At 39.4% G+C, this 15,901-nt stretch overlaps 1 protein-coding gene across 3 annotated transcripts in view; it reads right to left on the reverse strand.

The window, feature by feature from the left end:
- The window catches only part of LOC121371251 (regulator of G-protein signaling 7-like), a 165,035-nt gene extending 156,974 nt beyond the window's left edge, over positions 1 to 8,061 (reverse strand). For all 3 annotated transcript variants that reach the window (XM_041496997.1, XM_041496998.1, XM_041496999.1), the window contains exon 1: positions 6,914 to 8,061. In XM_041496997.1, coding sequence (XP_041352931.1) covers positions 6,914 to 7,030 — 117 coding nt within the window. In that variant the 5' untranslated portion in view covers positions 7,031 to 8,061. The remainder of the gene's footprint in view (positions 1 to 6,913) is intronic.
- Positions 8,062 to 15,901: the final 7,840 nt, after the last annotated feature.

Consider the following 15,901-nt stretch of genomic DNA (forward strand, 5'->3'; position numbering starts at 1 on the left):
ATATATAATCAGGGTTTATAGAGAGGGGAGATGCAGAATATAAATATGGCTTTTTTTCTCATATATTTACATAAATTACAGTTTAGTACGTTTCTGTGTTTTGAAAAGGTCAGCACAACTGGTAGACGCCATTCATTGCTCATTACAGATATTATACAAGCTGTTCAGTATCAGGAACTAAGGAATTAAACTAATTCTATACATTAGTCTAGTATCAGGTAGCACATTTCTAATGTAACATTCCAGGAATCTCATACAGGCTTTAGAGATCAAAACTAAAATCGTAATATTCGGATTCAGTGCCTAAACCAAAATTCTAAAGACAGGTTTTGAAATCCCATACCAAAATGTTTTTATTAGACTTTTCAAAGTCCAATGGTAAAATTACCCTGCCAGGGTCAAGAGACATGCATTTTAATGTTAGGATCACAAATGTGTACCACAGTTCTATCAGACACTCCTGTAATCCTCAAACTCCACGGGAATCTTCAATCATTTTACGTGCCACTTTTTAATGTCAATCACTAGTTTTAATACCAGGCACCAATAACCTATCGCGAAAGGCACCAGCTGTAATGCCAGGTATTTCGTGACAATAGAGAGAATGATTTCGAAGTGGCACAACAACAACTTCTTACAACTTCAGAAATTAATTTCTTAATCACAGAAAGATATATATGTATGTTTTTTTCTTTCAATTAACGGCATAAAATAAACGGTTGCTCCGAACTCATATGATATCATTTCCTTTTTCAAATTAGCAACATAAAATAAACAGGCGACTACCTAAGATAATGACATAGTATCTAACTTCTTGCTTTCTCAAACTGTTTTCGATATGACAGCATAATAATAACAAATAAAATAGCGAGGCTACATTGAACAAAATAGAATTTCGATCGTGAAAACTGTTTTAACAAGCGGTCATTATTATATTTGTGCCAAGACTCGGCTGGTTTCAAATACTCAAAGAATATTGTGGTATAATTTTATTTCATCACTATGCTTGATAAGACTAGTAATAACGGGTAATATGGATGCTTGAGCAGTTCTGGGAGTGGTTCAGGTGGGAGATAACTCAAACAGGTGTGCTTATTAGATAAACTTGATAAACTAGGGTCAAGGAACATGATTCACCTAAATGTGAACCACAACACAGTTATCTTGTTTAGGACCGCCATGTGAGTGCCATATCGCATGAAACAGTGGCCGTACCTAAGGTGATAGTGGCCGTATCTATGGTGTTAGTGGCCGTATTTAAGGTGATAATGGCCGTATCTAATATGACAGTGGCTGAATCTAATGTGACAGTGGCTGTATCTCATGTGACAGTGGCCGTACCTAATGCGACAATGACGGTATCTAATGTGACAGTGGCGGTATCTAATGTGATAGTGACTGAATTTAATGTGACATTGGCAATATATAATGTGACAGTGGCTGTATCTAATGTGACAGTGGCTGTATCTAATGTAACAATGGCTGAATCTAACAGTGGCTGTATATAATGTGACAGTGACCATGTCTAATGTGACAGTAGTTGTATCTAATGTGTTGTATCTAATGTGACCTTGGAGATATCTAATGTGACAATGGCGGTATCTAATGTGATAGTGGCTGTATCTAATTTGGCAGTGGCGGTATCTAATATGACTGTGGCTGTATTTAATGTGACAGTAGCTATAGTTAATGTGACAACTGTTGTATCTAGTGTGACATTGGCTGTATCTAATGTGACAGTAGCTGTTCTAATGTGACAGTGGTGGTATCTAATGCGACAGTGGTGGTATCTAATGCGACAGTGGTGGTATCTAATGTGACAGTGGCAGTATCTAATGTGATAGTGGCTGTATTTACTGTGACAGTGGTTGAATCTAATGACAGTGACGGTATCTACTGTGACAGTGGCGGTATCAAATATGACAGTGGCGGTATCTAATGCGACAATGACGGTATCTAATGTAACAGTGGCTGTATCTAGTGTGACAATGGCTGTATCTAATGTGAGAGTAGCTGTATCTAATGTAACAGTGGCTGTATCTAATATTGTGGTATAATTTTATTTCGTCACTATGCTTGAAGTAACAACGGGTAATATGGATGCTTGAGCAGTTCTGGGAGTGGTTCAGGTGGGAGATAACTCAAACAGGTGTGTTTGTTAGATAAACTTGATAATCGAGGGTCAAGGAACATGGTTCACCTAAATGTGAACCACAACACAGTTATCTTGTTTAGGACCGCCATGTGATTGCCGTATCGCATGAAACAGTGGCCGTATCTAAGATGAAAGTGGCCGTATCTATGGTGTTAGTGGCCGTATTTAAGGTGATAATGGCCGTATATATCGTAATATTGGCCGTATCTACGGTGATAGTGACCGTATCTAATATACCGTTGACGGTATATAATGTGACAGTGGCGGTATCTAATGTGATAGTGACTGAATTTAATATGACAGTGGCAATATATAATGTGACAGTGGCTGTAGCTAATGTGACAGTGGCTGTATCTAATGTAACAGTGGCTGAATCTAACAGTGGCTCTATCTAATGTGACAGTGACCATGTCTAATGTGACAGTAGTTGTATCTAATGTGTTGTATCTAATGTAACAGTGGCTGAATCTAACAGTGGCTGTATCTAATGTGACAGTGACCATGTCTAATGTGACAGTAGTTGTATCTAATGTGTTGTATCTAATGTGACAGTGGCGATATCTAATGTGACAATGGCGGTATCTAATGTGATAGTGGCTGTATCTAATTTGGCAGTGGCGGTATCTAATATGACTGTGGCTGTATTTAATGTGACAGTAGCTATAGTTAATGTGACAATTGTTGTATCTAGTGTGACATTGGCTGTATCTAATGTGACAGTAGCTGTTCTAATGTGACAGTGGTGGTATCTAATGCGACAGTGGTGGTATCTAATGTGACAGTGGCGGTATCTAATGTGATAGTGGCTGTATTTAATGTGACAGTGGTTGAATCTAATGACAGTGACGGTATCTACTGTGACAGTGGCGGTATCAAATATGACAGTGGCGGTATATAATGTGACAGTGGCTGAATCTAGTGTGACAGTGGCTGTATCTAATGTGAGAGTGGCCGTACCTAATGCGACAATGACGGTATCTAATGTGACAGTGGCGGTATCTAATGTGTTAGTGGCTGTATTTAATGTGACAGTGGCTGAATCTAATGTGACAATGGCTGTATCTAATGTGACAATGGCTGTATCTAATGTGACAGTGGCTGTATCTAATGTAACAGTGGCTGAATCTAACAGTGGCTGTATCTAATGTGACAGTGACCATGTCTAATATGACAGTAGTTGTATCTAATGTGACAGTGGCGATATCTAATGTGACAATGGCGATATCTAATGTGATAGTGGCTGTATCTAATTTGGCAGTGGCGGTATCTAATATGACTGTGGCTGTATTTAATGTGACAGTAGCTATAGTTAATGTGACAATTGTTGTATTTAGTGTGACAGTGGCGGTATCTAATGTGTTAGTGGCTGTATCTAATGTGACAGTGGCTGAATCTAATGTGACAATGGCTGTATCTAATCTGACAATGGCTGTATCTAATGTAACAATGGCTGTATCTAATGTAACAGTGGCTGTATCTAGTGTGACAATGGCTGTATCTAATGTGAGAGTGGCTGTATCTAATGTAACAGTGGCTGTATCTAATATTGTGGTATAGTTTTATTTCATCACTATGCTTGAAATAACAACGGGTAATATGGATGCTTGAGCAGTTCTGGGAGTGGTTCAGGTGGGAGATAACTCAAACAGGTGTGCTTATTAGATAAACTTGATAAACTAGAGTCAAGGAACATGATTCACCTAAATGTGAACCACAACAGTTATCTTGTTTAGGACCGTCATGTGAGTGCCGTATCGCATGAAACAGTGGCCGTATCTAAGGTGAAAGTGGCCGTATCTATGGTGATAGTGGCCGTATTTACGGTGATAGTGGCCGTATGTAACGTAATATTGGCCGTATCTAATGTGATAGTGACCGTATATAATGTGACAGTGACCGTATCTAATGTGACAGTGGCCGTATCGAACGTAATAGTGGCTGAATCTAATGTGACAATGACGGTATTGAATGTGACAGGGTATGAATCTAATGTGATAATAGCCGTATCTAATGTGATAATGACCGTATCTAATGTGACAGTGTTTGAATCTAATGTGACAGTGGCTGTATCTAATGCGACAGTGGCTGAATCCAATGTGACAGTGGCTGAATCTAATGTGACAGTGACGGTATCTAATGTGACAGTGGCTGAATCTAATGTGATGTAACAGTGGCTGTATCTAATGTGACGGTGGCTGAATCTAATGTGACAATGACGGTATCTAATGTGACAGTGGTTGTATCTAATGTGACAGTGGCTGTATGTAATATGACAGTGGCTGTATGCAATTCGACAGTGGTTGTATCTAATGTGACATTGGTTGCATCTAATGTGACAGTGGCCGTAGCTAATGTGTTGTATCTAATTTAACAGTGGCTGTATCTAATGTGAAAAGTGGCTGTATGTAATGTGCTGTATCTAATGTGACAGTTGTGGTATGTAATATGATAGTGGCTGTATCTAATATGACTCTGGCTATATTTAATGTGACAGTGGTTGTATCTAATGTGATACTAGCTGCATCTAATATGACAGTGACTGTTATAATGTGCCTGTGGCGGTATCTAATGTGATAGTAGCTATATTTAATGTGACAGTGGTTGTATCTAATGTAACAGGGGCCATTTTTAATGTGACAGTAGCCGTATCTAATGTGACAGGGGCCATGGGTGTTACATAAAATGTGGGTCTGCGTTTTTGTACAGCTTGCTAAGTGTAATACTGAACTTTCACATGTATGAATAATGAAAAGGATTGCAGGAATAAATGTGATTGTGTATGTCTATGTTGGTGTGTGTGTGTGTGTGGGGAGTATAGTGTGGGGTGATAACGCGAACTGTATTAACTATATGTATTAGTTTTAAAGTGCATCATATAAGGATATCTTTGTAGACAGCTGCTTGGTTGTTTATCAGGAAGATGTTTATTACTGTAGCAGAACGATTTCTTCTCACCTCCAATCTCCTTCTCTTTAACCCACTATTTTTCTCTTCTTTCTCAGACTCCCTAAAACAAGCAAACAAGAGAAGACTCCCCCCTACGCTTGTTTTAGGAGAGTCGGCCTTCTGTTATCTACTTTATAATCACTTGTATACCATTATTCTAGTACACGTATACTCATATCATCTTCTACTGCTGATCTTCTACTTTATTAATGATAAAATAAACACATTATCACTGTATCAGTCTAGATAATATCGAACTGAGCACTTAAAAGGATTACCTTATGGTACATAGTTATGCTACATGTGCCTGCAGTGAGCACGTTTAAAAAAGAGCGTATCATTCTCCTATACTTGCATAAAATATGCCTTAAATCTGTATTAGTCTTCTCACCTAAAGGAAAGGTCATCAATTAGTCCGATACATCTGTCATCAAAATGATTTGTTTAATATCAGATGTATTGGAGTACAAATTTTCTATACTCACATAGATAAATATCTTAAACGTTATTATAATACTCGCCTAATGCCTAAAGTAGCCTCCGGCATTGTCGAGTGTTTACTAAAAGAATATCTCAGTATATTCGTATATTTGTAGTTGGGATTGCTATCCAGTCTTCTGTGCTGTATTCAGATCTGCATGATGCAACATGGGCACGTTATGTTAAAAACACTGATCCTAGTTATCCAGGTAAGTACCTCTTCTGTTATACATAAAATGCATTTCACTACTGAACATAAGCATACGTGAGGGTCAAATACCACAGTGCTGGGGCAAATCTTTGCATTTGAGCAAAATGAGGTGGCCTGAAAACGTTTTACCATACATGTATATTATTTCCAGCACAATATCAATTGTTATCCATATAAAAATGTATAACCATGTTTGGAAGCCTATATATCTGTTTATAATGCAGATATCAATAAACGTTGCTATCCAGATTTGGGCTTTTTCTTTTAAGTTGGGCAAACATCAACCTGCCACTGCCTCCCCCCCCCCCCCCCCGACCAAGAATGGGAGCCCATATGCCTATGCTACACCAGGATGATAAAAACACACTGGAGTTGATAATTTATGCATGATGTGGTTTGTATTGTGTAATTAAACAGTACACTGCTGTATTCGCCAATATTGTTTTATATTGACTGATAACATGGATCAGTACCTTTAATAAATAAAAAGTTAATAGGAGATAAATAAATGAATAGAATGCATGTAGTATGATGTTGGATTACTGAAAGACCACAGTATTGTTTCCTTCTCAGCTTCGACGTCTTCAGAATGAATATATCTGTGATAATAAAAAACAATCAATAATATCAGATACTAAAGTACAAACTCTTAAAGCGACTGTCCCGAGTTTGCTGCCATTGTTAAAATGTTTCCAAATAACAGAGGCAACAGAATTACATATTAAATACTGTTCTTGTTCAGAATGGTAATACCAGTGTCTCTGTATTCATAATTCAATATGTTTCTAACTGACCTAATGTTTGCAGTGGCTCAAACTTCATTTCTATTCTTAATATATGTTTTAGTACATTCGATATTATTGGGAGGTAAAATCCAGTTTGTGTTATTACAAACATTAGGACTATCTGTAATTAATCCAGAAACTGGTATTCTAATAATTTTTATCTTTCAGATTAAAAATGAGAGTAGAGAAAATCCAATTTGTGCTATTACAGATATTAGGTCTATTTGGAATTAATATAGACACTGGTATTCTAACCATTTGTTTTTTATCTTTAAGATTAAAAATAAGAGTGGAGAAAGGGCATTGTTGGGGCCAGTGACATGGACAGGAACCTACCTTTTTATACACTTGATAATTTGGATTATCTTCTACGTTATGCTGACTGTTGCCAAACATTGCCCCCGGCGTATTCGTGAGGGACTCGGACCGTTTTGTACTGTTCCGGTGGGTCATTATCGCGCACCTGTAACTTTACGTGAACAAGTGCAACAGCTAGGACTACTCAGCTATGGTCGAGTTATTGTGCCAAGAAGTGCACGTTTTTCGACCTGAAGACATGTGCAGCTGACACTGCTTTCAAGAATCGATAACCAATTCCATGCACGGAACACGGCGCTCGATTGCCATTGACACTGTCAAACCCGGAGCCATCTGCTGAAATTTTCACTCTTTGGTAACACGAGTCACGCACAAAAATCACAGGTCAGTTAATTTCCCCAGTAGTTGTGTCCATGTCTCAAAGAGAAAATAAGGTATCCAGAAAAGAAGAATCAACTCAAGTAAACGATCCATGTGCAAGAATTACAACCGACACCAACACATCGGCAACACGAAAAACAAATGGCTACATTCTTTTGTTGTTGACGATGATAAACTTGAATCATCTTAAATACTAAGACATTTAATCTGTCTGGCGATGTGGAAGAGTCGTGCGCACAACCTAAACACTAAAATATATGTTACAGCGATGGTAGTTCCGTTGGCAGACGCCGGCAAATTTTTGAAATCCATATTGCACGGTCAAGCCATGCCAACCAAGAACAGATCTAACGTTCGTTTTTCCCAGACTGACCAAAAACTCGATGGCTGGAAGCTGAGCCAGAAGTGGCTGATTATCCGCTAAATCTGTCCTCGTTAATCCCAGCGATGAAGAGAGAGATCGTCTGTAGTTCCATTCTCTTGGATCTGACGGTCAGAGTTCCGCTCAGCCGAGCAACTCGGCCTCTCGAGAATTCCAACATAGCAAACTGAAACTAGAGCGATTCAGATTTTGCACGCGATAGCTCTACCTCGTCTCTCTCAGCGCGTTCTTTTACACGTCCATTATCCGCCTGAACGTATTTCCACAGACACGGGCTTGTGTGTGTGGTTTTTGTTCTGGTGTATCAAAGAATTTCTCGAATTCCTCGCAACCACTGAAGTTTTACAGTCCAATCAGCTCTGGCGCTGGAGAAACACTAGCAATGCTAATCTGACATATAACGGAATCGCCGCTGACCTCCATGTTGAATACCATTAACGCCGATCGATTATTCAACAGCCGATTGGTTTAAGCTCGACATCGTGCATGGAGTGACAAAACACAGAACAAATGGTAAAGTAAAATCGCGCACTGGCGTTGCTGGCGTCTAAAGTTTCAATAGTTTTCTCCCCTTGTAACGATTTTGAAGCCAGTTAAATGTAGAAATCCATAACGTGTTTCGCAATTATTGGATTTCAGTATGGTGATCAATAAGAAACTGTGACAAATATCTACAAAAATAACTTATGTTGTTTGTCCTCCAAGAAGACAATACTGCCTAAAGAAATGCGTCAGGAATCGATATTTCTTGTGCAACAAAGAATACATTAAAAGTACTCGGTAGATATAGCGGGGGATGGAGCCCCGGGGACTGCTGATTTAGGCAGGTAGATATATTTTTGGATTGTTCATACGTTTTGAACGTAATACCATTTATCTTCATCACAAAACCTATAATACACTTGCACACAGATTAGCACATCACATACCATAATATTTGATATGCCAGTGATAATGAACTGGTTAGAACTGAAAAAAACACTGTGTCTAGTAATGGGTATCGATCCGGCGGCTCTTCACGCGTTAGAGGGATTACTCTGGGCTGAGAGGATGCTACAACTGTATCACAAACGTGTTTACAAAGAAAATGCCATGTAAACAGGAATTTACGAAAATATCCTTGTTCAGAAAATAAATTAAGAGCAAACACAAGACTCTCCATCAATTTAACAAAATCAACAAATGGAAAAGTACCGCGGTTTCTATTTGAATGAAGGTTCAGAGTCCGATAAATGAAACCTTTGTTAAAATAACCTCACCGAAAGTAATGTTTGTTTTACGACATCCCAGTACATTGTTTAATCAGCAGATATTCGTTGTCTTAACATACGAAAATCGCAACATTTGGTCTAGAGATTTAGAGAAGAAACATGCTACCACCATATATACCGGAGTGTCGTTAAGGGGGAAATGAAACTATTTAGTCAAAATTTTAAATTCATTACATTGTTAAAACAAATTCACATATTACAAAGATATCCTTATATTACTGGAATGTCAAAACAATTTTCCTAGTTAACGAGTCTACCGCTGCTCAATATAGTGGCGCTACGTGCGACAATCTGATTAAAATTAGATCTACTGGGTCTACCCTGGTAGATGTAACAGCATTGCGTGGACTCCCATGTCCAGGTGACATTTCATCTATAAATAACAATTCAAATATCGACCAATTACACTTAGCCGTTTATAGCATTATTCGGGAGCATACAAATTCTAAAAATATCGGGCGAGACTATTTATGTAATAGGCGAACTTGTTGGTCTATTTCAACATTGAAAAAACAGGGGAGGGGGGTGGGGGTGGGGGATGCATAGATAGATAGTATAGACAGATTTTATGGCTATACCATCACGGGTGGGTTTTTTCGTCTTGAAACGAATTTTATATGCAATTTTATATTGAAATTAGTTTCCGGCATACTTCGTAATTCACCCGAATCATTTCGTATACCCTGGGCATAATCCCGAATGTTTTCAAATTCTTTTTAAATCACTGGCATGATTTTGCAAGTAAGGTTTTGACTGGTCGAATGAAAGGTCAACTGGACATGAGCTCCAACGGGCTGCTGTTAGATCCACATGTAATAGTGGAGCTAATTTTAATTAGATTGTACGTGCGATAGTATCATTTCTCCTTAAACATTTATTCATTCATTCAGTCAGTCAGTCACTGGCGACGTCAGAGGTTGGGTCCGGGAAGACGTGCCTGAACATTTTGAGGATATGGGCACGTTAATAGGTTTCTTTTAAATTCCAGCCAGAATTAATTTTAAAACATTAAAACATTTTGATTTGTATACAGTTTTAAATTATACTCATCTTTATCTCTGAACTGTATTGTATTTTTTTCCGCAGCTGTTCACACTGCTTTTACATAATTTTTATTGTTAAACATTGATTCATTCAATCTCAGTCACTCAACAACAAGTGGTATTGTTATATCGTATAGTACGGTTAGTACTGCTGTTACCAGCTCCAGTGGCGGATTCAGAAAATCCATTTAGGGGGGCCCCAATGACATGAGGCGGAATGCCAATGGAATTTTGGGGGAAGTTTGGAGGGGATCGTAAAAAAATGAAAATTAATATATAATAAAATTTGAACTGTCGCAAAATTTAGGGGGCCCCGGGCCCCGGGCCTCCCCCCCCCCCCGATCCGCCTCTGAGCTCCAAGTGCAACATCTATGAATCGAACGCAGAATTAAAATTCATGACCTTTAGATTTTGGTACATCCAAACGAAAAAAATATTAACATTTTCAAAATCCTATCTCTGCACAAAGAAGAGTAAAAGGGAAGGTGTTTTGTCTAAAAGAGCATTGTCACATGCCAGACCGACACACCCTTCCTGCTTTGCTTGTAAGAAGAGACATTCTCAAAAAGAATGTAGAAAACACACCAGGGACCCTTCTCAACAAAGAGTTTTAATGTAACAATGTAACAATTGTTTTTTTAAAGACACCGGTGGAATTATGAATTTAACGAACAAATCCAACAAGCTGTCACTACCATAGCCAGGAATTTACCGCAGAGAGTCGGATGAAGCTCCCAACAACCTCTCCCTCTAGTGGGTTCTGACAGGACTCTAAAAGGGGCCAGTATATATACAAAGGTGGTTGGTGAGTGTGTTGTTATGGACCTGGTGCACGTAGTGAAAGGTGATTGGTGAGTGTGTTGTTATGGACCTGGTGCACGCAATGAAACGTGGTTGATGAGTGTATTCTTATGGGCCTGGTGCACATCGTGAAAAGTAGTTGATGAGTGTGTTGTTATGGAACTGGTGCAGGCTGTGAAACGTGGTTGATGAGTATTTTGTTATAGACCTGGTGCACATAGTGAAAGGTGGTTGTTAGTATTTTATTATAGACCTGGTGCACATAGTGAAAAGTGGTTGATGAGTATTTTGTTATAGACTTGGTGCACATAGTGAAAAGTGGTTGATGAGGGTGTTGTTATGGACCTGGTGCACATAGTGAAACGTGGTTGATGAGGATGTTGATATGGACCTGGAGCACGTAGTGAAAGGTGGTTGGTGAGTGTGTTGTTATGGACCTGGTGCACGCAGTGAAACGTGGTTGATGAGTGTGTTGTTATAGACCTGGTGCACATAGTGAAAAGTGGTTGATGAGTGATGTTATTCACCTGGTGCACATAGTGAAACGTGGTTGATGAGTGTGTGGTTATGGACCTGGTGCACGTAGTGAAAGATGGTTGATGAGGCAGTTGTTATGGACTTGGTGCACATAGTGAAAAATGGTTGATGAGGGTGTTGTTATGGACCTGGTGCACGTTGTGAAAAGTGGTTGATGAGTGTGTTTTTATGGACCTGGTGCACATACTGAAAAGTGGTTGACGAGGGTGTTGTTATGGACCTGGTGCACGTAGTGAAACGTGGTTGATGAGTATTTTGTTATAGACCTGGTGCACATAGTGAAAGGTGGTTGATTAGTATTTTGTTATAGACCTGGTGCACATAGTGAAAAGTGGTTGTTGAGGGTGTTGTTATAGACCTAGTGCATATAGTGAAACATGGTTGATGAGTATTTTGTTATAGACATAGTGCACATAGTGAAACGTGGTTCATGAGTAGTTTGTTATAGACCTGGTGCACATAGTGAAACGTAGCTGATGAGTATTTTGTTATAGACCTGGTGCACATAGTGAAACATGGTTGATGAGTATTTTGTTATAGACCTGGTGCACATAGTGAAAAGTGGTTGTTGAGGGTGTTGTTATAGACCTGGTGCACATAGTGAAACATGGTTGATGAGTATTTTGTTATAGACATGGTGCACATAGTGAAACGTGGTTGATGAATATTTTGTTATAGACATGGTGCACATAGTGAAACGTGGTTGATGAGTATTTTGTTATAGACCTGGTGCACATAGTGAAACGTGGTTGATGAGTATTTTGTTATAGACATGGTGCACATAGTGAAACGTGGTTGATGAGTATTTTGTTACAGACCTGGTGCACATAGTGAAACGTGGTTGATGAGTATTTTGTTATAGACCTGGTGCACGTAGTCAAACGTGGTTGCAGAGCTCGAACGAAGAATTTGTATCGCACAGCATTTTTTAAAAGAATTGCCATGGGTGAAACAGTCCACCAACGGCAATTTTGAGCCTGCCTATGGCAATCTTTTTTAAAGTGACATTTGTAGAAAATAAACCTGACATCTTTTAAATGTGCAAATGTTAAATATTGGCAGATAATGCACACTAGGTGTATACATTTCGCCATTGTTGAGGAGCCGTCGTTAAGTTCGAGCCCTGTGGTTGAGGATGTTGTTATGGACCTGGTGCACACAGTGAAAAGTGGTTGAGGATGTTGTTATGGACCTGGTGCACGCAGTGAAAAGTGGTTGAGGATGTTGTTATGGACCTGGTGCACGCAGTGAAAAGTGGTTGAGGATGTTGTTATGGACCTGGTGCACGCAGTGAAAAGTGGTTGGGGATGTTGTTATGGACCTGGTGCACGTAGTGAAAAGTGGTTGAGGATGTTGTTATAGACCTGGTGCACGTAGTGAAAAGTGGTTAATGAGGTTGTTGTTATGGACCTGGTGTTGTTATGCATTACCGACACATTTGGTTTAAAGTATTGCCCCCACTCACACACTCAAAGTGTATATATGTAGTTATAAAATATGCAGTTACATTACCATTATAGAAATCTTTACTATTTTTTCAAATTGTTAAAATATGTAAATAACTGGTATTCCATGTAAGTGTCTATCTTGTTCAGTTTTTGTTTTTGTATATGCCGTATAAAATGTTGATGTCGAGTGTTGTGTACCAGCCTTGTTGATCAACTGATTGATCGTGATCGATTCATTATATATATATATATATATATATATATATATATATATATATATATATATATATATATATATATATATATATATATATATATACACTGTATATATAAAAAGAGTCAGAGTCTAATAAAAATAGCTCTGGTTCCTCAAACTTTGTAGACGTTTTGTGCGACCTTTATTTAAAAATAACTTGAGGTGGTCGCCAAAACAAATCGTATGAATTTTTAAAAATATATTTTAAATATTAATTTAATTCTGTTTTGTTTTTGTTTTCGTGTTTTTTCCTTTTCTTGTTTCCTTTTGTTAGTAAACATGATAAACAAAATAAAATTCCAGCATTTTAATATGGTGTTTAGTTATAATAAAGGGATTAATTATCCAAATATTTTCATTGATAAGATGTTGCTAACTAACTGAGACGTTTTAATTATTAAAATTGCATGTCATATATAATAAAAAAATTCTGCATAAAATATCACTTGCTGTATATTAAATGTGTTTCTGATCCTCCTAGTGTTTCAACTAAGTTAAACTTCATTTTATATTTGTGTATGTGTATGTGTATGTGAATGTGTATGTGTATGTGTATGTGTATGTGTATGTGTATATGTATGTATGTATGTATGTATGTATGTATGTATGTATATGTGTATGTGTATATGTATGTATGTATGTATGTATGTATATGTGCATGTGTATGTGTATGTGTATATGTATGTATGTATGTATGTATGTATGTATATATATATATATATATATATATATATATATATATATATATATATATATATATATATATATATATATATATATATATATATATATATATATATATATATATATATATATATATATATATGTATATATATATACAGTGGACTCTGTCTAAACCGGATTCTGTGTAATCCGGATCTCTGTGTAAACCGGTCCATTTCTAAAGTCCCGCCCAGCTACCGTTAAACTCTTAGGTATAAATATCTGCCTAATCCGGATTCTGTGTATTCCGGACTCCGGACCAAAAATCAAGAACGAAAGAACCGTTCATGTATTAATTACCTCTGTCTGCACCGGTTTCGGATTTCCCGAAACGACGGGCCTCTTAATTAGTGGAACAATGATCGCCAATTATCAAGGAATCGGGACGCCGTCGCAAGATCAAATACAAAACGTAATCCCAGTAGTGTGAATATTACTCTAATTACGGTCGGCCGTTAGATCAGTCGGATTAAAATTAGTGTGTGTGTTGATACACAACTAATTTCACTCTTACGAATTCTGTGAGTTGTACTTGTCAAACTAACACATGTATAAATACGTATAAATTGATCACGATGAGGATGGACGTTTGTCAGTGTACTCTCGCTTTACCCCCCCCCCCCCCCCCCCCCCACCTGGGGGGACTTATGGTCTCATACGGAGCGCTACTGGAATACCGGGTCACGTATACCGGGTCACGGGCTTCCGTGACCTTGGTGTACGGGGACCCGGTACCACCGAAGAAAGGAAGGTGGAGGAAGAGGAGACGTGCGCCAGCGGCGGCGCAAGGGGAGACAAAACCGGCGGCTAAACCGCCAGCAGCGACTCCGTCTGCTGGATCGCCCAACGCCACTCAACTGAAGAGGAAGACGAAGATGGAAGTGGTCTCGGCCCCAGTCATCAACGTCCCCTCTACAGGAACCGAGGAAATTGACATGCCGGACTCAGCTATCTGCAGTTCGTCATACAACAGACCCGATCCGCCTGCCTTTACTTCTGGGTTTCCGGACTTGTCGCCGATTAAACCGGTGTCACCCGTTGAGACCCAGGCCCGGAAGACGGCCGTGGTTAAGAGGAAGGCGACCACTCCCCCGAGTGCCACCCCAGCCAAGCCAAGTCGCCCGACTCAACCGCCGAATCCAGAGAAACAACCAGAGGGACCATGGTCACTTAAGGCCGGCAAACTCCATCCGCGGTTCCAACAGCTGATGAAGATTAACATCGAGGACGTGCGCCAGCTCATTAGTGAGCCGAAGCACAGCGCATACCATCCGCTACCGACCGAGTCCGATGAAGGGGAATTTGCTGTCCATCGAGTCCAGGTTGATGTGGATATCACCGCAGTTTGCGTCACCGTTCGCCGGAAGGGAAGATATAATCAAGCGCTGCTACTTAAGGAGATGGACAACCCGTCACTACATCGTGTCCTCAAAATCCTTGCGGGGAGAGATTACAGTCTCATCACAAAGACGGTAGCAGCCTCTCCCTACCGGCATGATCTTCCACATCTGGACGCCACCGACTTCATCGGCTCGCCGTAGCCCCCAACCTCCTAACAACCTTTACCTCCGTGAGTACTAACCTCTTTTATTGGGCTAGTTAGACTTTAAACGTTTTGGTAGCAGTTCTAAATTCTTATGTTTATTTTTTTATAAATAGTCTAACGCATTTTATTTTGGCGCCCGTTCAATTGCTCAAAATCACCTTAAAAACTTTTCGGCCGAGCAGTCTTAACTATTTTTGGCTAAAATTTTAGAGTCCAGACATGTATCGGTATGCAGTACTCTTTGTAGACTTAGGTAAAAAACAGGCTTCACCGAGGAATCGAAATTCAGCCAATCAGAACACGGCTCCCACTCGGTGTTACTTCAAGTTTATGAAGTGTCTGCTATTTGGTCCGCGCTCACTAAATGGCTTTTTTCCAAATTCCGCCCACCTCAAACTTACCCCCCCCCCCCCCCCTGCTCCGGAGTCAGTCACTGGCGAAGTCAGAGGCTAATTCCGTAGTGGGCGTGCCTGAACCCTTGTGGATAGGGGCACGTAAATATAGTTGCCCGTTGCCCGTGTATGTGCCCGCATTCCAAAATTTGTTTACGATGAAGCTAGACGTCAGTCCCTGCTCTCTGGAGTTACCCCCCCCACCTGGGGGGACTCATAACAACAT

Source organism: Gigantopelta aegis, chromosome 4 (genome assembly GCF_016097555.1).
Source record: "Gigantopelta aegis isolate Gae_Host chromosome 4, Gae_host_genome, whole genome shotgun sequence".
In the NCBI taxonomy this organism is placed as follows: domain Eukaryota; kingdom Metazoa; phylum Mollusca; class Gastropoda; order Neomphalida; family Peltospiridae; genus Gigantopelta; species Gigantopelta aegis.